This window comes from Uloborus diversus, chromosome 1 (genome assembly GCF_026930045.1).
Source record: "Uloborus diversus isolate 005 chromosome 1, Udiv.v.3.1, whole genome shotgun sequence".
Taxonomy (NCBI): Eukaryota; Metazoa; Arthropoda; class Arachnida; order Araneae; family Uloboridae; genus Uloborus; species Uloborus diversus.
In genome coordinates this window covers 83,938,108-83,954,677 of record NC_072731.1, presented here as the reverse complement: position 1 = coordinate 83,954,677, position 16,570 = coordinate 83,938,108, and the positions used below count along the sequence as shown (strand labels likewise).

General features: G+C 32.0%; 1 protein-coding gene across 1 annotated transcript in view; it reads left to right on the top strand.

Moving 5' to 3' along the window:
- The window catches only part of LOC129230758 (casein kinase I-like), a gene marked incomplete at its 5' end in the record, with an annotated part of 59,087 nt that overhangs the window by 27,097 nt on the left and 15,420 nt on the right, over positions 1 to 16,570 (top strand). Inside the window, 1 exon segment of the mRNA XM_054865194.1 lies at positions 2,046 to 2,194. Coding sequence (XP_054721169.1) covers positions 2,046 to 2,194 — 149 coding nt within the window.

Sequence of the window (16,570 nt, the reverse complement as noted above, 5' to 3'; positions counted from 1 at the left end):
TACGACATATACATTTTTAAAGGAAAAATAAACAAAATGTGCTTTAAGAAAGAATGTAAAAAGTGACATCAGTTTTAATAATGAATATTCTTTCTATTGTCATAAGAATTAAAACGATGTCTTAAAAAAAAATATTGCAAAAAGAAATTCGTATTTCTATTTGGAGATCGTTCAATTATGTTTCCAAAAGAAAGGATAAACCCCCCCCCCCTAAACTAATAAAAGCGGGGGGGGGGGGGGAATTGCTAGCGCAGGTGATAAAGTCGCCAAAAGTGGTACAGTTGACGATAAACTACATTTGTCAGACTGGAATTCCCCTCTGGTAACCTTTAGCGTATCGTATACGGTGTTGTCGCCAATGTCGCCAGCGGAAGTTTGCTTGGCGATGTTAGCGCAAAATGGCTTTCGTTCGATCATAGAAAGCCATGTTACTACTGTAATTTATGCATTGTTCAATGTGTAACGTATTAATTATGCAAAATACCAATGGATTAAAGAAGATAACATTATAATAACCTTTTTTATTGAGGTTAGAAGACAGTGGATCATAAAAAATTATGAATAAACGGACAGAATTATCAGCATCAAGATCGTTACGCCATTTGGACATCTCACATGTATGTTTAAGAAAAATCATTTTTCTTCTAAGATACTGCATAAAAGCTTATGAAAACACTTTTAAACAATTAAAAATTGATTCTGAGGATCGATAAATACCTTTAAAACGAAAAAATCATATACTTAGTTCTCAAATAATAGCATTTTAAAAATCGCAACTTTTGGACATACATCAAATTTCAAAGTTACGTTTTTTTAAAATCGTTTACAAAGTAAATAATCTATCTTTATTTTTGTTATCTGTGTAAAATATTAACAAAAAGTTATTCAGTGTAAGATTCATACCTTTAATTTTTTTTTGAAACGTATGGAAATAATTAAAAAAATTTTTTTTTTAATGGTACATTTGCTCAGTTAACGTTTTGGTATGTCCAAAATTGTGCCTTTTAGCAAAGAAAATATTTTTTTAAGGGCATTTGAAGAGCATTTTTTCCATAATTTATGTCAATTCTTGTCTCTATACAGTATTATAGTTTAACTCAAAAATTTTTGAGTTAATTAAAATGAAAGTTATTTGGTGTTGAAGCTTCAAAGTTGAGGTCTGTGTTTGTTCCCACCTTTTGAGAACTGCCCAGTGTGGTTATTCTGACCTCTCACCCCCGTGAACTTGAATTTCAGGGATGTAAATTAATGTAAAAAAAGAAGTAAACATGTTTTCATATGCTTAACATGTGCAGATTGTAGCAACAAAGAAAAAAAAATTTCCATGAAAAATGTATCTATTAGGCCTATATTAATGGAAAGTTCCTCGCCTCCGTGACAGACCTCATCAATGTCATTATTTCTGAGGTGAAAATAACTGATGGAGGGGAAATACATCAATAATAGACATTCTACCAAAATTATAAATTGCCAGTATATCCTGAAATTGACTAAATACTATTTTTTAATATACATTTGAAACTACTAATTAAGCCATACTTTAATTAAGAGAGCTTAATATTATACTCCCACTAATCATTAAAATAGCTGATTGTTTGCACAATTAACAAAATTACGACCTTGATATTGAATCGGGCTCAATTTTTAAATATTAAAAGTTTTTTCTCTTTTTTTTTTATATATTTCCGTGAACAAGGCATTTTTTATTTTTTTTATTTATGATTAAAATAATTGAAACTTAGTTGGGCCATTGTTTATGGTTATTTAGAAAACGAAGGGTTTCGAAATTGAAAAATATTTGCTTTCAAAAGTTACGTTTTCTGGAGAATGACCCATATGTTATTTGAGAACAACTTCAGACTATTTGTAAACTTAGTGTCAATAGCTTACTTAATATTTTCAAAAATTAAAGAAACAAAGATAAATTGTAGTTGTAGAGTGTTAATGAACAAATTATAAATGTCACAATTAAAAACTTTAATTTTTATTATACCTTTAATAATTCTTTCATCTTTACTAACTCAAAAATGCTTTCTATTTTATAGATGAAATGTCTACTTACTTACATTATGTAAGAAGACTTGATTTTTTTGAAACACCTGACTATGATTATCTGAGAAAATTGTTTCAAGATCTCTTTGATAAGAAAAAGTATGTAGATGATGCAGAATTCGATTGGACAGGAAAACAACTGGTAATTGTTTAATTTTTGTTTTTTGTGTACTACCTGCATCAAAAAAAGTTTTAATTTTTTACTGATTTTAAGATTACAGTATGAAGCATTTTAATATGAAAATTTTAGTTAAGACAAAATTCAACTTTTTGGTATAGATTTTTATTATAGCTAACATATTGTCAAAAATGAAATTTCTAATAATTTACTGCTGCTATTTTAAACGGGCATAAGCAGCTGATCTATTTTTTTTTTCCTTTTTAAATCACTTTTGTGTTTATAGTCTCCTGTTATGTAATTTTCTGTTTCAAGGCATGTAAAATTTGTGCACCTTTTGTTTCCCTGTGTAGGCTAACTTTTTCTATGGTGTTGGCTTTTTCTGAATTTTTTTTTGAACTTAATTGCTGTTGTAACAAATTTGTTTTTTATTTATCTAATTTAGTAGTTTTGTGGTAGTACATAATTAATTTTAAGATATAGATGTTTCAGACATTCTGAAACAAAATTGCTAATCACTTTTCATTTATGCTTAAAAAGTTCGATAAGGTTGAAACCTTCATAATTGTTTCAGCAATGTTTATGAAAACTTAACAAGATTTGCATTGAACTACAATAGGTGTAAATTCCATGAATATTTGTTATAGTTATTAATTTATCTGTGTTCATAGAATTATTCAATGTTGCTCAAATGTACAAAAATTATTTAAAGTTTAAAATCTTTCTAAATAATCTATTGTGTATACAAATAGATAATTTTTGAAATCTAAATCTACTAAGTGCGATTACGATTCCACCTGGATGTTGTTGTTATACAGTTACACTACTGCATCAAATTGTTTCTGTGTGTAAATGTCATTCATCAAAGTATGTATCATAACTTTACCAGCAAAAATATCAGTCATTTTCAATTATTTCTTAAGCAATAAGTACTGTTTCTTGAAGAAAAAAAAGGTGGTGGAGAGACTGCATAAGAATTTAATTTTTGCATTGATGCTTCTGTTTGAAAGACTACTATGGGTCAACTATTAGGTTAGAATTAGTTTTGCAAAATTTTTAACTTGAAAAAATTCCTGAATAAAATATTTATTATTGATTCTGTTTTTATTTTCTCTTAATTTTATATAGTTGCCAGATTTTGGTTTTAAATGTATGGTATATGTAGTTTACCACTCTGGGGTGTTGATATATCACATTGGAGCATTCATTTATTATAGCTGATTTTTTGTTATAGTACATACCAGGAATTTTTTGTTAGCTATATGATAATGTAGCTAACTGATATGGTTAGCTATATGATAATGTAGTGATTGTGAGGTCCACATATACTGAGAGCATACAAAGGGAAAATATTGTTTATGAGATATTTTCATTGAAAAATTAATTAAAACTAGCCACCCTCATGTTTTCCTTTTTCCCCTTGAGTCATTGTGAGATGTTTTTCTGTCTAATGTTTGTGCATAACAGTTGATGTCTGACCTTTGATATTCTTGCCATTGCTTGTGTGTGTATTTGTAGTCTAACCTTGTCCTTAGTTCTCTTGCTTGATGTTTTGCTTGTTCCTAAGTGTTTGTGATACCTGGCATGCCATAATATTTTCTCCTGATTGCTTTCTTCCTACAGTTTTGTGCAAAAACCAATGGTCTTGTTTTTTGGTCTAGTTTTGTTATTTTTATTTATTTTTGCACTAATTATACATGTTTAATGTTCTAACACCTCTTTTCTATGCATGTGTGGAAAATGGCTTTGAATTTATGGTTGTTCTTTCTATCTCTGTGAAGCCCTCAAATTTTCTACAACTGCAACAGTTACGTAATGCCCCTCCATCTGACCAGAGCAGATCGGGGAAGGTTTGTATGTGTATAATGCATGTTAAAGTAGCATGTGGAAACATTAATTGAATTTTTAATGTTCATTTGTGCTTTTTACACTTTCTCTTAGCTGTGAAAGTTGGTAGAATATGTCATTGGTTTTAGACAAAAAGTACTTGCTGCTTTTTCCAACTTAAAACAAATACCCTCATAAGATACCATTGATTTCGGTATAGCGAACCATATCGTGAATCATTTTGGTCTTAATAATGGACTGGGCTGGTACGCAAACAGGACCTAGGTTGCATAATACATTACAATGCTATTATTATTATTGTGAGGTCCACATATACTGAGAGCATACAAAGGAAAAATATTGTTGTTTATGAGATATTTTCATTGAAAAATTAATTAAAACTAGCCACCTGCGATGCAGAGCCAGATGTACGGTGGGGGGGGGGGGGCAAGCTGGGGTTCATGCCCCGGGCGGCAACTTCAGGGAACAGCAAATTCGAGTGGTGCTTCCAGGAGCCAGCTGGCCAACCAAACCACGGGCCGGTGTGCCCCCCCCCCTTCTCTGCCCCCTTGCAGCTCAGGTTTTTTTTTTTTTTTTTTGCACCCTTGAACCTGTCTGCATTTGTTTCCTTTTTCCGGCTTGAACATGCGGGACCTCCGCTTTTTTTTCTTGCACCCTCGAACCTGTGCGTCTTCGAATGCGTCTGCGAAACCTGGATTCTCAAAGGACTTTGGGAGTCCAGGTTTACGCCCTTGGTGGACCTTGTCCACCCCCTGGAGCTTCTGGCAAGAAAAATAGTCTTATTCTTAAAAATTTCTGAAAATACAAGAAATATGAAACTAGAAAGAAAAAAAAAAGAGAGCAATGCAACAGTTAATCAAACTAAAAAAATTAAGGAGTTACTTACTAAAAAAAACTTAACACATGGGTAAAAATCATATAGATGGAATTTTATGCATTCTCATGTATTTGGCTGACTGAAATTGATTAACAGAGTCATTTATTTTTAAAAATAGTGGCATATTTTTCAAAAGAAGTCGATAAAACGAGGCGGCGAGCAGTAACTGGTTCTTTACACAGGCATTTTTAGGTGTTATAAAGAGTGGGGTGAGTAAACACTGAACTGGAGCATGTGTACTAGCCACCTAAATAGTTTCCTCTCTAAGTTTTTATAGCATATTAAATAATAATTTACTAAACATTGATTGTTTCCTCGTTGATCAACTACTGGCTCCTGTTGTAGGCGCCGTGCAACCACCAATTTCAGTTTATTTCAGGGGGCAGCACATTTTACAATTAAATGAAAGAAGAAACTTTTTCTTGTGATAAACCATACAACTAAAATTTTTCCTTTACAAATATTCTAACTCACCCTTTTCTTATAACGGGGAGGGGGGGGGGGGGAGAGGTGAGCAGACTTAGATAAAATGAAAAGCTTTCTGCGAACACAAATCCTAGCTGGAAAATTTTCTGCAAGTGATTATTTTGCTTAACTCACCCTTGAATAAAGAATTAAATTTATATTCAAATATTAAAAAGGCCAAAAAAAAAAAAATACTTTAAAGCATTTAATTTTTTTTACAATAACATAAAGTTTGCTTTTTTCATCAACTGAAACCAACCAAAACCATTTTTTTTTCACACATGTGCTTTAAAAGGCTTTTGGAAAAAGGCTTCAACAGAAATAACATTTTTTTAAATTCTCTTAATTTTGTTTTTTTTTTTTTTGACGTTACCAGTTTGAAAAAAATTTCTGCTGAGCCGAAAATTTTCTGTGAACGCTGTTCGAGCCTTTGTCTGTATTATGCAAGATTGGAGATGAGCCTGTAAGTTTTGCCAGAGGCATTAGCAGGCACCAGCGAGTAAACATATGGCTCTCCGTCATGGGTGCAAAAAGGAGAAAAAGTCTTGTCCCCAAATTAAAAGAAGAAGAAGAAAAAAAAATACTGCTACCTTTGTTTTGTAGTTTTTATTGTACAACTATAAAATGCAAGTATTTGGAGATTTTGGTGTAACATCTGACCACTATCACCCAGAACAAAGCATTAAATTGGCAGAAGAATACTTAGTTTAGGTATTACAAAGAGGATCATTCTGTAAATGTAACTTAGATTATAGCTGAAGCAGACTAAGAACATTGACATTGAGAAATCCTTTTTTACTAGCATAAATGCTAAGGATAATATATTGGGATACAGTTGACTCTCTGTTTAATGACTTTTAAGGGATCACAAAAAAAACGTCCTTAAATAGAATGCTTTTAAAATTACAGTGAAGCTTCCGGGACCGTGAAAGGCAGTCTTTAAATGAAGAAAATCGTTAAATAGAGCGTCGTTAAACACAGAGCCAACTGTATTATTTTAACACAAACGTTCAATGACATTGTACTGACAATTGGTGCTGCTGGCTTAGATACATGCGACAGTTGTGCAACCAGGGGGAGGGGAGAAGCACAGGACCTGCCCCTCGCCAGAGGGCCGAGTATATCAATTTTTCTATAAATTCCATATTGTTAAAGAGAAGAAACGAACGTGCCTTGGATAAATGCAGTAATCTTAATAGGAAAAAATATAGAATGTTGGGAGAAAATCTAAAGTCTTCAAAATGCAACGCTTTGGAAGCCCCCTCCTCTAACCAAAACTATTCAAAAGCGTCTCAAATCTCGTTTCCAGGGCTTCTATTTCTCAAAATTCCACAGGACCTCGCCTTCTAACAACATTGAAAATTGTTTAAGACTGCTTTTTTTAGGAAGTACAGTTTTGAAAAACTGCCGAGCCTCAAACGTAACCAAATGTGGTCTACAATCACGTTTCTAATACTTCAATTTCAGAAAAATTTCGAATAAGGCCCTTGAACCTCCTTTCTCAATACCACCCAAATCATCAGAAATTGGATTTTTTAAAACGACAACTGATTGAGGCGTTAGAATGCAGTCCCCTTAAAATTGAGTGAGCTAATGCTCCCGTGTAAAATCTAAAAATGAAAAAACTACAATTGCAAAAAAATAATAAGGGGGAGTGCTTTAAACCCCTCCTCCAAGTATCACTAAATACTACTTAAAAACGTTGTCTTTTAGGACTTTTATTTCAAAATGTTTTTTGGGGAGAGCCTCAGAGCACCCCCATCTATAACATCATCAAAGTTTGTACGTAACAACGTTTTAGAGCTTCAATTTCGAAAAATTGGGAGAGGGGTGATCGATTTCTCTCTAGTTTTCAAAAAAAAATCGTATTGGAAATGCAGCCAAGTCCCTTACCCTAACGTCAACATATATCGCCTATAATAATGTTTTTAAGACTTCAGTTTCTAAAAATTTCCTCAGAAGTCCTCACGAAATATTCCTCCCCGTCCCCGTTACATCACCAGAGGCACTCTAAACCTGTGTTCTTAGTATTACAATTTCAAAAATTTCTCCAGGGGAGAGCCCCCCGACCCCCTATCAGACAGGGAAAAAATTTAAGTGTGCCCTCTTAAAATTATTTTTTAGTTGCGCCAGACATTTACAACTGATTTTATTGCAGTATGTAATTGCTTCAAATGTGCCAACTCCTCCTGAACTTGTAGAGCACGTGAAGAAACCTGTTGCTCTTTCTGCAAGTGTAGTAGCAAAGGTTTTCAACCAACTTGTAACAAAACTTTTAACATATACTCTTAAGATTATAGTATTAGACTTTAGGTTTTGTAAAGCTCAACTGTATTTTCCCATTGTTATTGCACTTTGAGCTCTCTTTGGAAGACTTTGACACTAAGAATAGTCCAGGGTGGCGACAGATCAGGGAGATCAGGGAAAAGTCAGGGAACTTTATCAATCAGGGAAAAGTCAGGGAATTTTGAAAAAATAACAAAAAATCAGGGAAAATTGATTTTATGAAGAAAAAAATTTTTTTTTTCCTTTACCAAATTAAGTACTCTAATTCCCTACGCATTTCTCGCCAATTATCTGTTCAAAAATTAAAAAAATTAAATGAATGAGGTGCGATTATACATTGCTGCATATTTGTGCATCTTTTTTCCTCAATGTCGAAGTATTGAATCTTACTTATTAACCACACGATGAACTTCCTCAGATTGCTTCTGTGTCTGTTAGGTTGTTTATTTTACCTAGCTTGAAATTTCCTTTTACGCTTTCAATGCTACGTAAAATAAACAACCATACAGGCAAAGAGGAAGCATTCATTAATGCCTTAGCTCCTTTCCCTTTATTCCCCTGTCTCGATGTAATTAGCATACTGTAATCACGATTTCAAGAAGAAATCTTTAGTTTTTGAATTAATACTATAAACGCTTAAAAGTTATTACTTCTTCGCGTTTTTAATTTAATTGCTAAAATTGAACTTTCAATAAAAAAACTTTGTTTTTTGCCGTTATACTATTTGTTGTCACCGCAGATTATGAAGGTTTTCTTTTCTTCAGACTTAAGTGATTCTTTAATTTTATAACCAAGTTGTATTCTTCTTTTATATATTTTGAAATTTACTAATTGCTTTTTTTTCCCTTGCATTTCAAAGTTGTTTGTTACAAAAGCAATCTTAAGATTTTTTTTCATTACGTACTGAAATCATTTGAAATAGAGTTAACTTATGTACTTAAGTAAATATCTTAATTCTTTTATTGTTAAAATGCTGTATTCATTCATTTAAACCTATGTTCTTGATTAGAGAAAAGCTCCTTATGAATGGATGTCAAATGGTTTCATCTGTTTTGCATAAATATGTCAATTAGTTATATAAGAATAACTGCATTACTTCTATTCTTTCACTATAACTTGTTATTCTTGCAACAATTATTTTATGGTTTAAAAACTTAGTTCAAAATAATTTCAATTACTCTTTAGTTCTATCATAAATACACATATTTTTAAAAGTAATTTTAATAGTTTCTTAAAATTCTTATGCTAAAGTGGTTTCTGGAAGTCAAGTTTTTTTTTTTTTTAATTTTCTGTAATCTTTCCATGTAGAAAAATTTAATATACTTTTATGTATGTTTTGTTTTTTCCCAAAAAAATTGACTTTATGTTTTTTTGAACAATTTTATTAAAAAAGTAGCATTTTTTAAAAATATATCTTTAGTTCTACAACTTTACACAACTTAAAACCTTTAAAATATTGCATTTTATACAAACATACAATAGATTTCAAGTAGAGCAAAGAAAGAAAACCATTATCATTGGTAACGTAAATCAGGGAAATTTGGTGAACTCAATCAGGGAAAAGTCAGGGAACTTTTTTTCACAGTTCCTGTCGCCACCCTGTAGTCGCTTACTCTGTGGTTTTTCGAAAAAATGTGCTTATTAATCATGTTACTATGAGATTATTGGATACATGGTGAATTAACTAGCAGTCATTCAACTAAACTGTCAGTTTCAACTAAACTGTTTCTTGAGCATCATCAATTTTGAGTAAAGATTCAATGTATTTTTTGTCGCGCTTCAGACATGAGATGCTTCTTGTCTTATTAAGATTTTTTAGAACATGTTCAGTTTAATTTGTCAGACATATACATATTCATTTGTCAGACATTCATATGTCAGACATATACTTTAGTACAAATAAAAAGTGCGGAATTATTGTGCAAATTTTGTTTGTACTTGAGCTATTTTGTTACATATTTGTAAGATTACTATAATTTCCATAGGATCAAATCCTGACACCCTCATTAGAAAGAAGGGAAAGAAGTGAGGTAGTGGTATAATATTTTGTCTATGTATGACCCCACTAAATTCCGCTTCCGCTTACAAGCCTTGACAATTTTTGACTTTTCTGTGTTTAATCAATGCAGCTCATGCATCCACCAGTCAAGGTTTAGATGCAGCTCATGCATCCACCAATCAATGTTAATGTTTCAAAGTTTGTTTATTTTTGATTGGACGTCACCTATTTTGTCCTCAAGAGGCGCCACAGGGAACCCCTACATCCACCAATCAATGGCAAAGTAATGGAATTAGGGTTGCCTTGTAGTGCCCTTTGTTGCCCTATAAGAATTAAGTGAGGGCCATGGTCTATGGGATTATTGTGCAGCTCTGGTTAGTTGAGCTGTGACCTTGACTATGTTTACCTGTTTTAGGAGAGTTGAGTGAGAAATAGAAGTGTTATTGGCTCGGATTTTAGTTGGAATATTTTTGAAAAACTACTAAGAAAGTTTCTTAACTCAACGTAGCGCCAATTACCCTTCCCTATTTTCCAAAACAGAGGTAAACGTTGTCAGAGTCGGAGCTCAACTTCTCAGAGCCGCACAATAGCTATCTTGTGTTTTATGTTTGCTAATATTACAAGGGCAATATTAAAATGAAATGCTAATGAGCGCTCAGTCTGAATTGCTAGGACTTTTCTTATTAGACTAGTAAAGGTTACATTGCAGTAAAACTAAGGAAATTGAAAAAGGAATAATGCAACAATATAAACAATGTTTCTATTTATTGTTTGATGTTAAATAAAATAATCTCAAATGTTATTGGTAAAAACAAAGTTTCAGCAAAAACCATACTAAATAGATTGTGATACAATTACTAGCAGTTTCTATTGGTTCTTAGAATAGTTTCTTTGTCATTTTTCTCCTGCATATGTTTCAGATGACTTACAGCCTTATTCACAATCAGGGCTTGGCTGCGGAATAATCCGCAGATTGATCTATCTTCTGTTCCGAATCAAGCTGCCGTTCTTATTCATCAACCTCGAATAGATGAAGCGAGCGATTATTCTGACACAGATGTAAAAGCTTCGCTAATTGACTGCGTTTGGTCATGTGATGTTGTTTACATTCCCACCATTCCCAGTCGCTTCCCCCTCCCCCTCCTGATGTTCACGTGTTTCGCATAAACGAAAAATTATGGCAGCTAGGTTAGAAACAAAATCAAACTTTTCTGTTCTTGAGCAGGAATTATTAATGACCTTAGTTGATAAATACAAGGGCATTTTAGAATGCAAAAAGGCAAATGCTGTGGCGAATAAGCAGAAGGATGACATATGGGAGAAAGTGACACAAGAACATAATGCTGTTGGGTCTGTGCCGCACAGAACTGCAAAACAATTAAAAAACAAATTCAAGAATTTGAAAGCTGTGGCCACGAAGTGAAAGACGGAAGATAGGATGGAATCCTTTAAAACTGGGGGAGGAACAAAAAAAAACATGCATCATGCCGATAGACGAGCGGGTGTAGCGATAATTTTGTGACATCATATCCGCCATATTGTTAAAATTTACTTACATTTAAACATGCGGTGGAGAGTATAATCGCGGATTAAAGCCACTAAATCGGCGGCTCAGATTCGAGGCTATAATCCGCACCTGGTAGGATCGAATTATCTTCCATTTGCAATTGTGAATAACGATTTCGTGCGAATCCTCAGATTGTTTTCAACAGTGGCAACATTGAAGGATTATTCGCGATTGTGTATAAGGCTGTTAGTTTTCTGGTCGGTTTTGATTTTGTCATGAAGTTTCTAACAGGACTTAACATTATTTGCTTTCACCTTTGGTAACTCTTTCACAACTGCCAAGGAAAATCTTCCACTCTAGAGTTGTGAAAAGCAAATCTCAGCAGAAGATGAAGCACCAGGCAGACACATGGTGAATTCCACAATTTTGAAGTTGTTCAAACAGGAAACAAAAATTTCAGAAAATGCCTTGAATATGGCCATCCTTTTGCTTTTCATGTTTTTGGTTTCGTTTGTTGATACGGAAGTCTAAAGATGCTTTAGGATTTTATCGGTCAAATCACTACTTTTACTTAGTTTTATTATTAATTCTTCATGTACTTCAACTGCTTCTGACGCAGTTATATGATCCGATTCAAGATTGAAACTTTAAACATTTATCGAATTCCGTGTATGAGTTTGAAATACAAATCACAGTCGGAATCAAATTCCTCGCTGAGAGTTTAAATTACGGCTGGTCAAAGTAGAGATTCAGTTAAATCCTGATTCTACTGTACTTCCAGCTGAAGGAATATGTTTCATACTGGGGTGATCTTGTAAATTTTTCGCTGTCAAGAAAGTCGATGAGAAGTAGTTGAATCACGAGTCGTGAGGAGTTCTGTGAAAAGGGAATTTGTTTTCTCAAAAAAGCTGTGCTCTCTGGAATGATATTTAAGCTGGCATTCTGGGATTATTTCACCCCTAGTTCCATGGGATATATCTGCATATCCTATTTATTTCTCTTTACATATTTTTTCTCCTTTTAAAAAAAAATCTTAAGTGATTGAATGTTGTAAAACTATAAGCTTTTCAAAGTAAACAAAATAAGTGTTTTTACAGGACATTTTTAATTCTGTTTCGTTCCACTCAAAATGCAGCATTTGCTGCGATATATTGTCAATTATATTTATTTCATTGCACTAAATTGATTCTTTTCAATGATTGTAGTTCCATGTTTTAAATTTCAATACATAAAAATTTCATTGAGTTAGGATTTTAAACAGAATCTCATAAACTGATAAGTTATCTTACTTGAGGGAAATATGTATGGAATGTTCAATCTGTGCATTTGTGAAGTTATTATTGATTTGTTTTCAGTATTGTGTTTTACCCCCCAATTTGTTCAATATATTAACATTCATTATTAATATATTAGGACTAACAAATTGTTTTAAATGGAATCTTATGGTTTATTTACTTTTCCTTTTTTTTCCAGTTCCAAATTTTCTGCTATGCTAGATTATGATGTTTTCCATCTCTTGACATTTTTCTTGCACATTATTCTTTTTACTTAGATTCTGTTTCTACATCAATTTGTCTATCATTAGCACTTTAACAAGTTATGTCAACCCAAAGTTTTGCTAGAAAATCAATTAAAGTAAATGCTCATATTCAGATGTGTTCAGTTCTTCATGCAATATTAATTGATTGTGTTAAAATTAAACAAAAGTTTAACTTAAAAGTGAGCCCATTTCTGCTTTAAAAGGCAATGCTCAGGAGAAAAATGTCGTTTTACGAAGAGGAATTTTCAGTATATGCTTTATAGTGGATAACTGATATGATTTCAAAGCCTTTTTTTATTGATGAAATGGTGTTAAGAAGTTAACAGGCTGAATGTTTAAAAGAATTCATCCAAACTGATGAAACAAAGTGTCAGCTTATGTTTGTAAGCCATCAAGCCATCGTAAAATATTTGAAATTTATGAACATGTGCTAAAAGTACCAATTGACTATAGTTGTTCTTAATTTTCTGAGTTTTGACATACCTTTGTTGACTCATTTAAGTATCAGAGAATATTTAAACATTAAATATACCAACTTGAAAAGACTTTTTCAACCATGTGCCCAGTGTTTTGACACCCATTATATTTCAATGAGTACTTAAGTTTATGTGTTAGGGAGTTGAAAACAAAAAAGCCTTTGCTGGTCTATATTTTCTCTTAGTTCTGCCTTGTGCAGACTGTCAACAAAATGGTTGACACTAAGCAATTGCTGAGTTGCAGGCTTTTTGATAACTGTTTATTTAGTATAAGTTTTTACTATGAATGGGCTTTTTTTAATTGAAATCTTTCAAGAACAAAATAAAATTTTGGACTGATTTGTCCCTTTTCATTAGTCCACACCTGTAGGTTCAATGAAGACTACTACGGAAATGTTAGTGTCACCTAACAGGGAGAGGCATGTAGCTTATGATTCTAGGGTGAGTTTGTTCTTTTGCATGTACTCTTTAACTCAGAACTGTCGTCTCTTTTTCTATCCGCTTTTATTTTCATTATCCCCATTAGGATCTTTATACTGTGCTTATGTACACTATTGCAATTCTTTAGTATTCTCTTTTTCTCCTCACTTCTCTCAACAGTTAATGGAGCTATTTCTCTCGTGGCATGTTGTCAGTTGTGTTATAATCCTAGTTCTTCAAGAGTTTTTGTTTTTTTAGACATTTTGCCCAGTGTTATGTTTTCTTTCTGAATACTCCCCCATGAATATTTTGTTTTGTGTTGTCAGTTTTTAATAAGGTACCTAGTTAAATTATGTCTAAGATATGTAATCTTGAAAATGGATAATACATGTGTGATATGTGTAAATTGTTGTTCTATTAGAAGCTTTTGATTATTTAAAAAAAAAGGAACAATTATAATATCTTTTACTTGTAGGAAATTCTTGTGTGCTGTTAACTTTCACAAGGTTTACTAAAATACTAGAGTATGGCGTACAATAATTTACTTTTTGTTGTTTTTTGTTAGGAAACTCCTATTTTAAATTTTATTGTGTACTTTTTTCTCATTTGTTAATATTACTCAAGTATGTCAAGTTTGTTTCAAGTGGTTTGTGTTCATTGAAATGAAATACATTTGGCTTTCAAATGTTTAATATCTGCAACTCTAATGTATTTATCAATTAAGAGAATCATTAATAAGGCATGAAAATTGCAAATTATTGCATACACTTATTTCAGGGATACGAGTAACCCTTTCTTCTCAGTGCAGAAGACCCATAACCTTTTGATTGAAAGAACATCCCCCAAAAGCTTTTTTTTTTTGTATGTTCTTTCATCATTTGCAGTTTTTGTGCTTTATTAATGTCAGTTTTATTGATTTATTTTCAGCGTAATTTATCCTTCTATTTCTACTTGTGTTTATATTTTAGTACTTATTGCAGATTTCCTAAGAAACATTTTTTTTGTCAATCAGTATTTCATACAAGTGCTCCGTTTTTCCCGGAGTTTCTCCGATTTTTATTGCGTACTCCGAAAATCCGATTTATTCCAAAAAACTCCGTTTTTTTTGACTTCGCTTGTACACTTTTCGATTTTTGAGGAAAAAGAAGAAATTTCCCTATTCTCGAAGGCAGAAATTGTGCGCAAACTCAACAAAAGAGAAGACAATTTGATGCTTTGGAAGCTTAGTGTTAAGATAAACACTGAGGGGGAGCGTCGATTGGAGATCGTCGTTTTTTCCTCGAGCATTTCAGCTACGTGTAAAACGTAGCCGCCATGTTTGGTCATTCACAAGATGGAAATTAGTAGACGATGCTTAAGCGCTTTCGTTTTCAAAGCAGAATTGGGTGTTTCTTTTAACTGCAAACTAATGAAAATAAGCAAAATGTGCTGCAAAATGTTTTTTTTTTTTTGGTTATCTTAAATAATTTTATTGAGAAATATGAAAACAGTTATACCATTTAAAATTTCATTTTATCCTTATTGCTTTGGACACGAATGTGCAAAAAATTCGCAATTAAATTGTAGTTTCATGGGGATTTTTTATTTTAAAATTATTTTCATGCAATAAATTCAAAATTTTATATCTTAATTTTTGACCTAGTCGCCATATTTGGTCATTTGCGAGATTTTGGTGCACAAGACTCTTAAGTGGCCAAGTTTTCAAAATCGGAATTTGTTGTTTATTGCAATGCAAACTATTGAAAATAATGCAAAATGGGCTGAGTTTTTTTTCTTTTTTTTTTCGGAAAATTCTAAATTTTTTTCTTGAAAAATGCAAAATTTTTTCTCCAGAATATTATTTTATCCTCATTGGTTTAGACTCTCATGTGCTAAAAACTCGCTATTTCGTCTAAATTTTAGTTTTTGAGGGTCGTTAATTATTTATAATTACTTTTAATGCAAGAAATTCAAAATTTAATATCTGAATTTTTGACTTAGTCGCCATATTTGGTCATTTGCGAGATTTAAGTACAAAAGATTCTTAAGTGGCCAAGTTTTCAAAATCGGAATTAGATGTTTATTGCAATGCAAACTATTGAAAATAATGCAAAATAGGCTTTTTTTTTTCGGAAAATTCTAAAAAAATTTCTTGAAAAATGCAAAAAATTTTTTTTCAGAATATTATTTTATTCTCATTGGTTTGGACTCGAATGTGCTAATAAAAACTCGCTATTCCGTCTAAGTTTTAGTTTTTTAAGGCTTATTAATTACTAATAATTACTTTTAATGCAACAAACTCAAAAATCTGTTGTCTTGAATTTTTCACATTGTTGCCATGTTTTGTCATTTGCAACATGGAAGTAGACAAGACTATCAATAGCCTAAGTTCCCGAAAAGAGAATTAGTTGTTTGTCTCAATGCAAACTATTAAAAATAACAGAAAGCAAAAAGTTTTTTTTTTTTAAATAATTTTCATAAAGGGGAAATTTTATCTATTTGATCCTTATTGCCTTGTAGGCTGTGCTATAAACTGAAACTATTTCATCTAAATTGAAGGTTCCTGCTGACTTCTCATTTATTTGTTTTTTATTATTATTATTATTATTTTTTTAAATAAATCAGAAACCTATTTTAACTTAAATTTTCCATGTGCAAAAAAAGTATTGAATATCTCTCTTTAAATCCTATTCATCCATTATTTTTTTAGAGAAGTTGTAAAAACTGTCTCCCCCACTTCAGTTTGTATTTCAAAACTTGGCGACATTGGTGGCCACTAAGTTTTTGGAGTCTAGTGGCCACTGGCTACTTACAAAATTTCAGAGTCTTGACCTTTACTATGAAGCTGCTTTACTTCCAAGTATAAGAAATAATAGTGTTTTTTAATCTTCAATATGTTCTTATGCAATGCATTTTCAATACATGTAGGATATGTATAAAAGCATATTTTTAAAAAAGATTGCAGTTTTATTAAATCAAACAGTAATCATGTTTTTTTTTTAA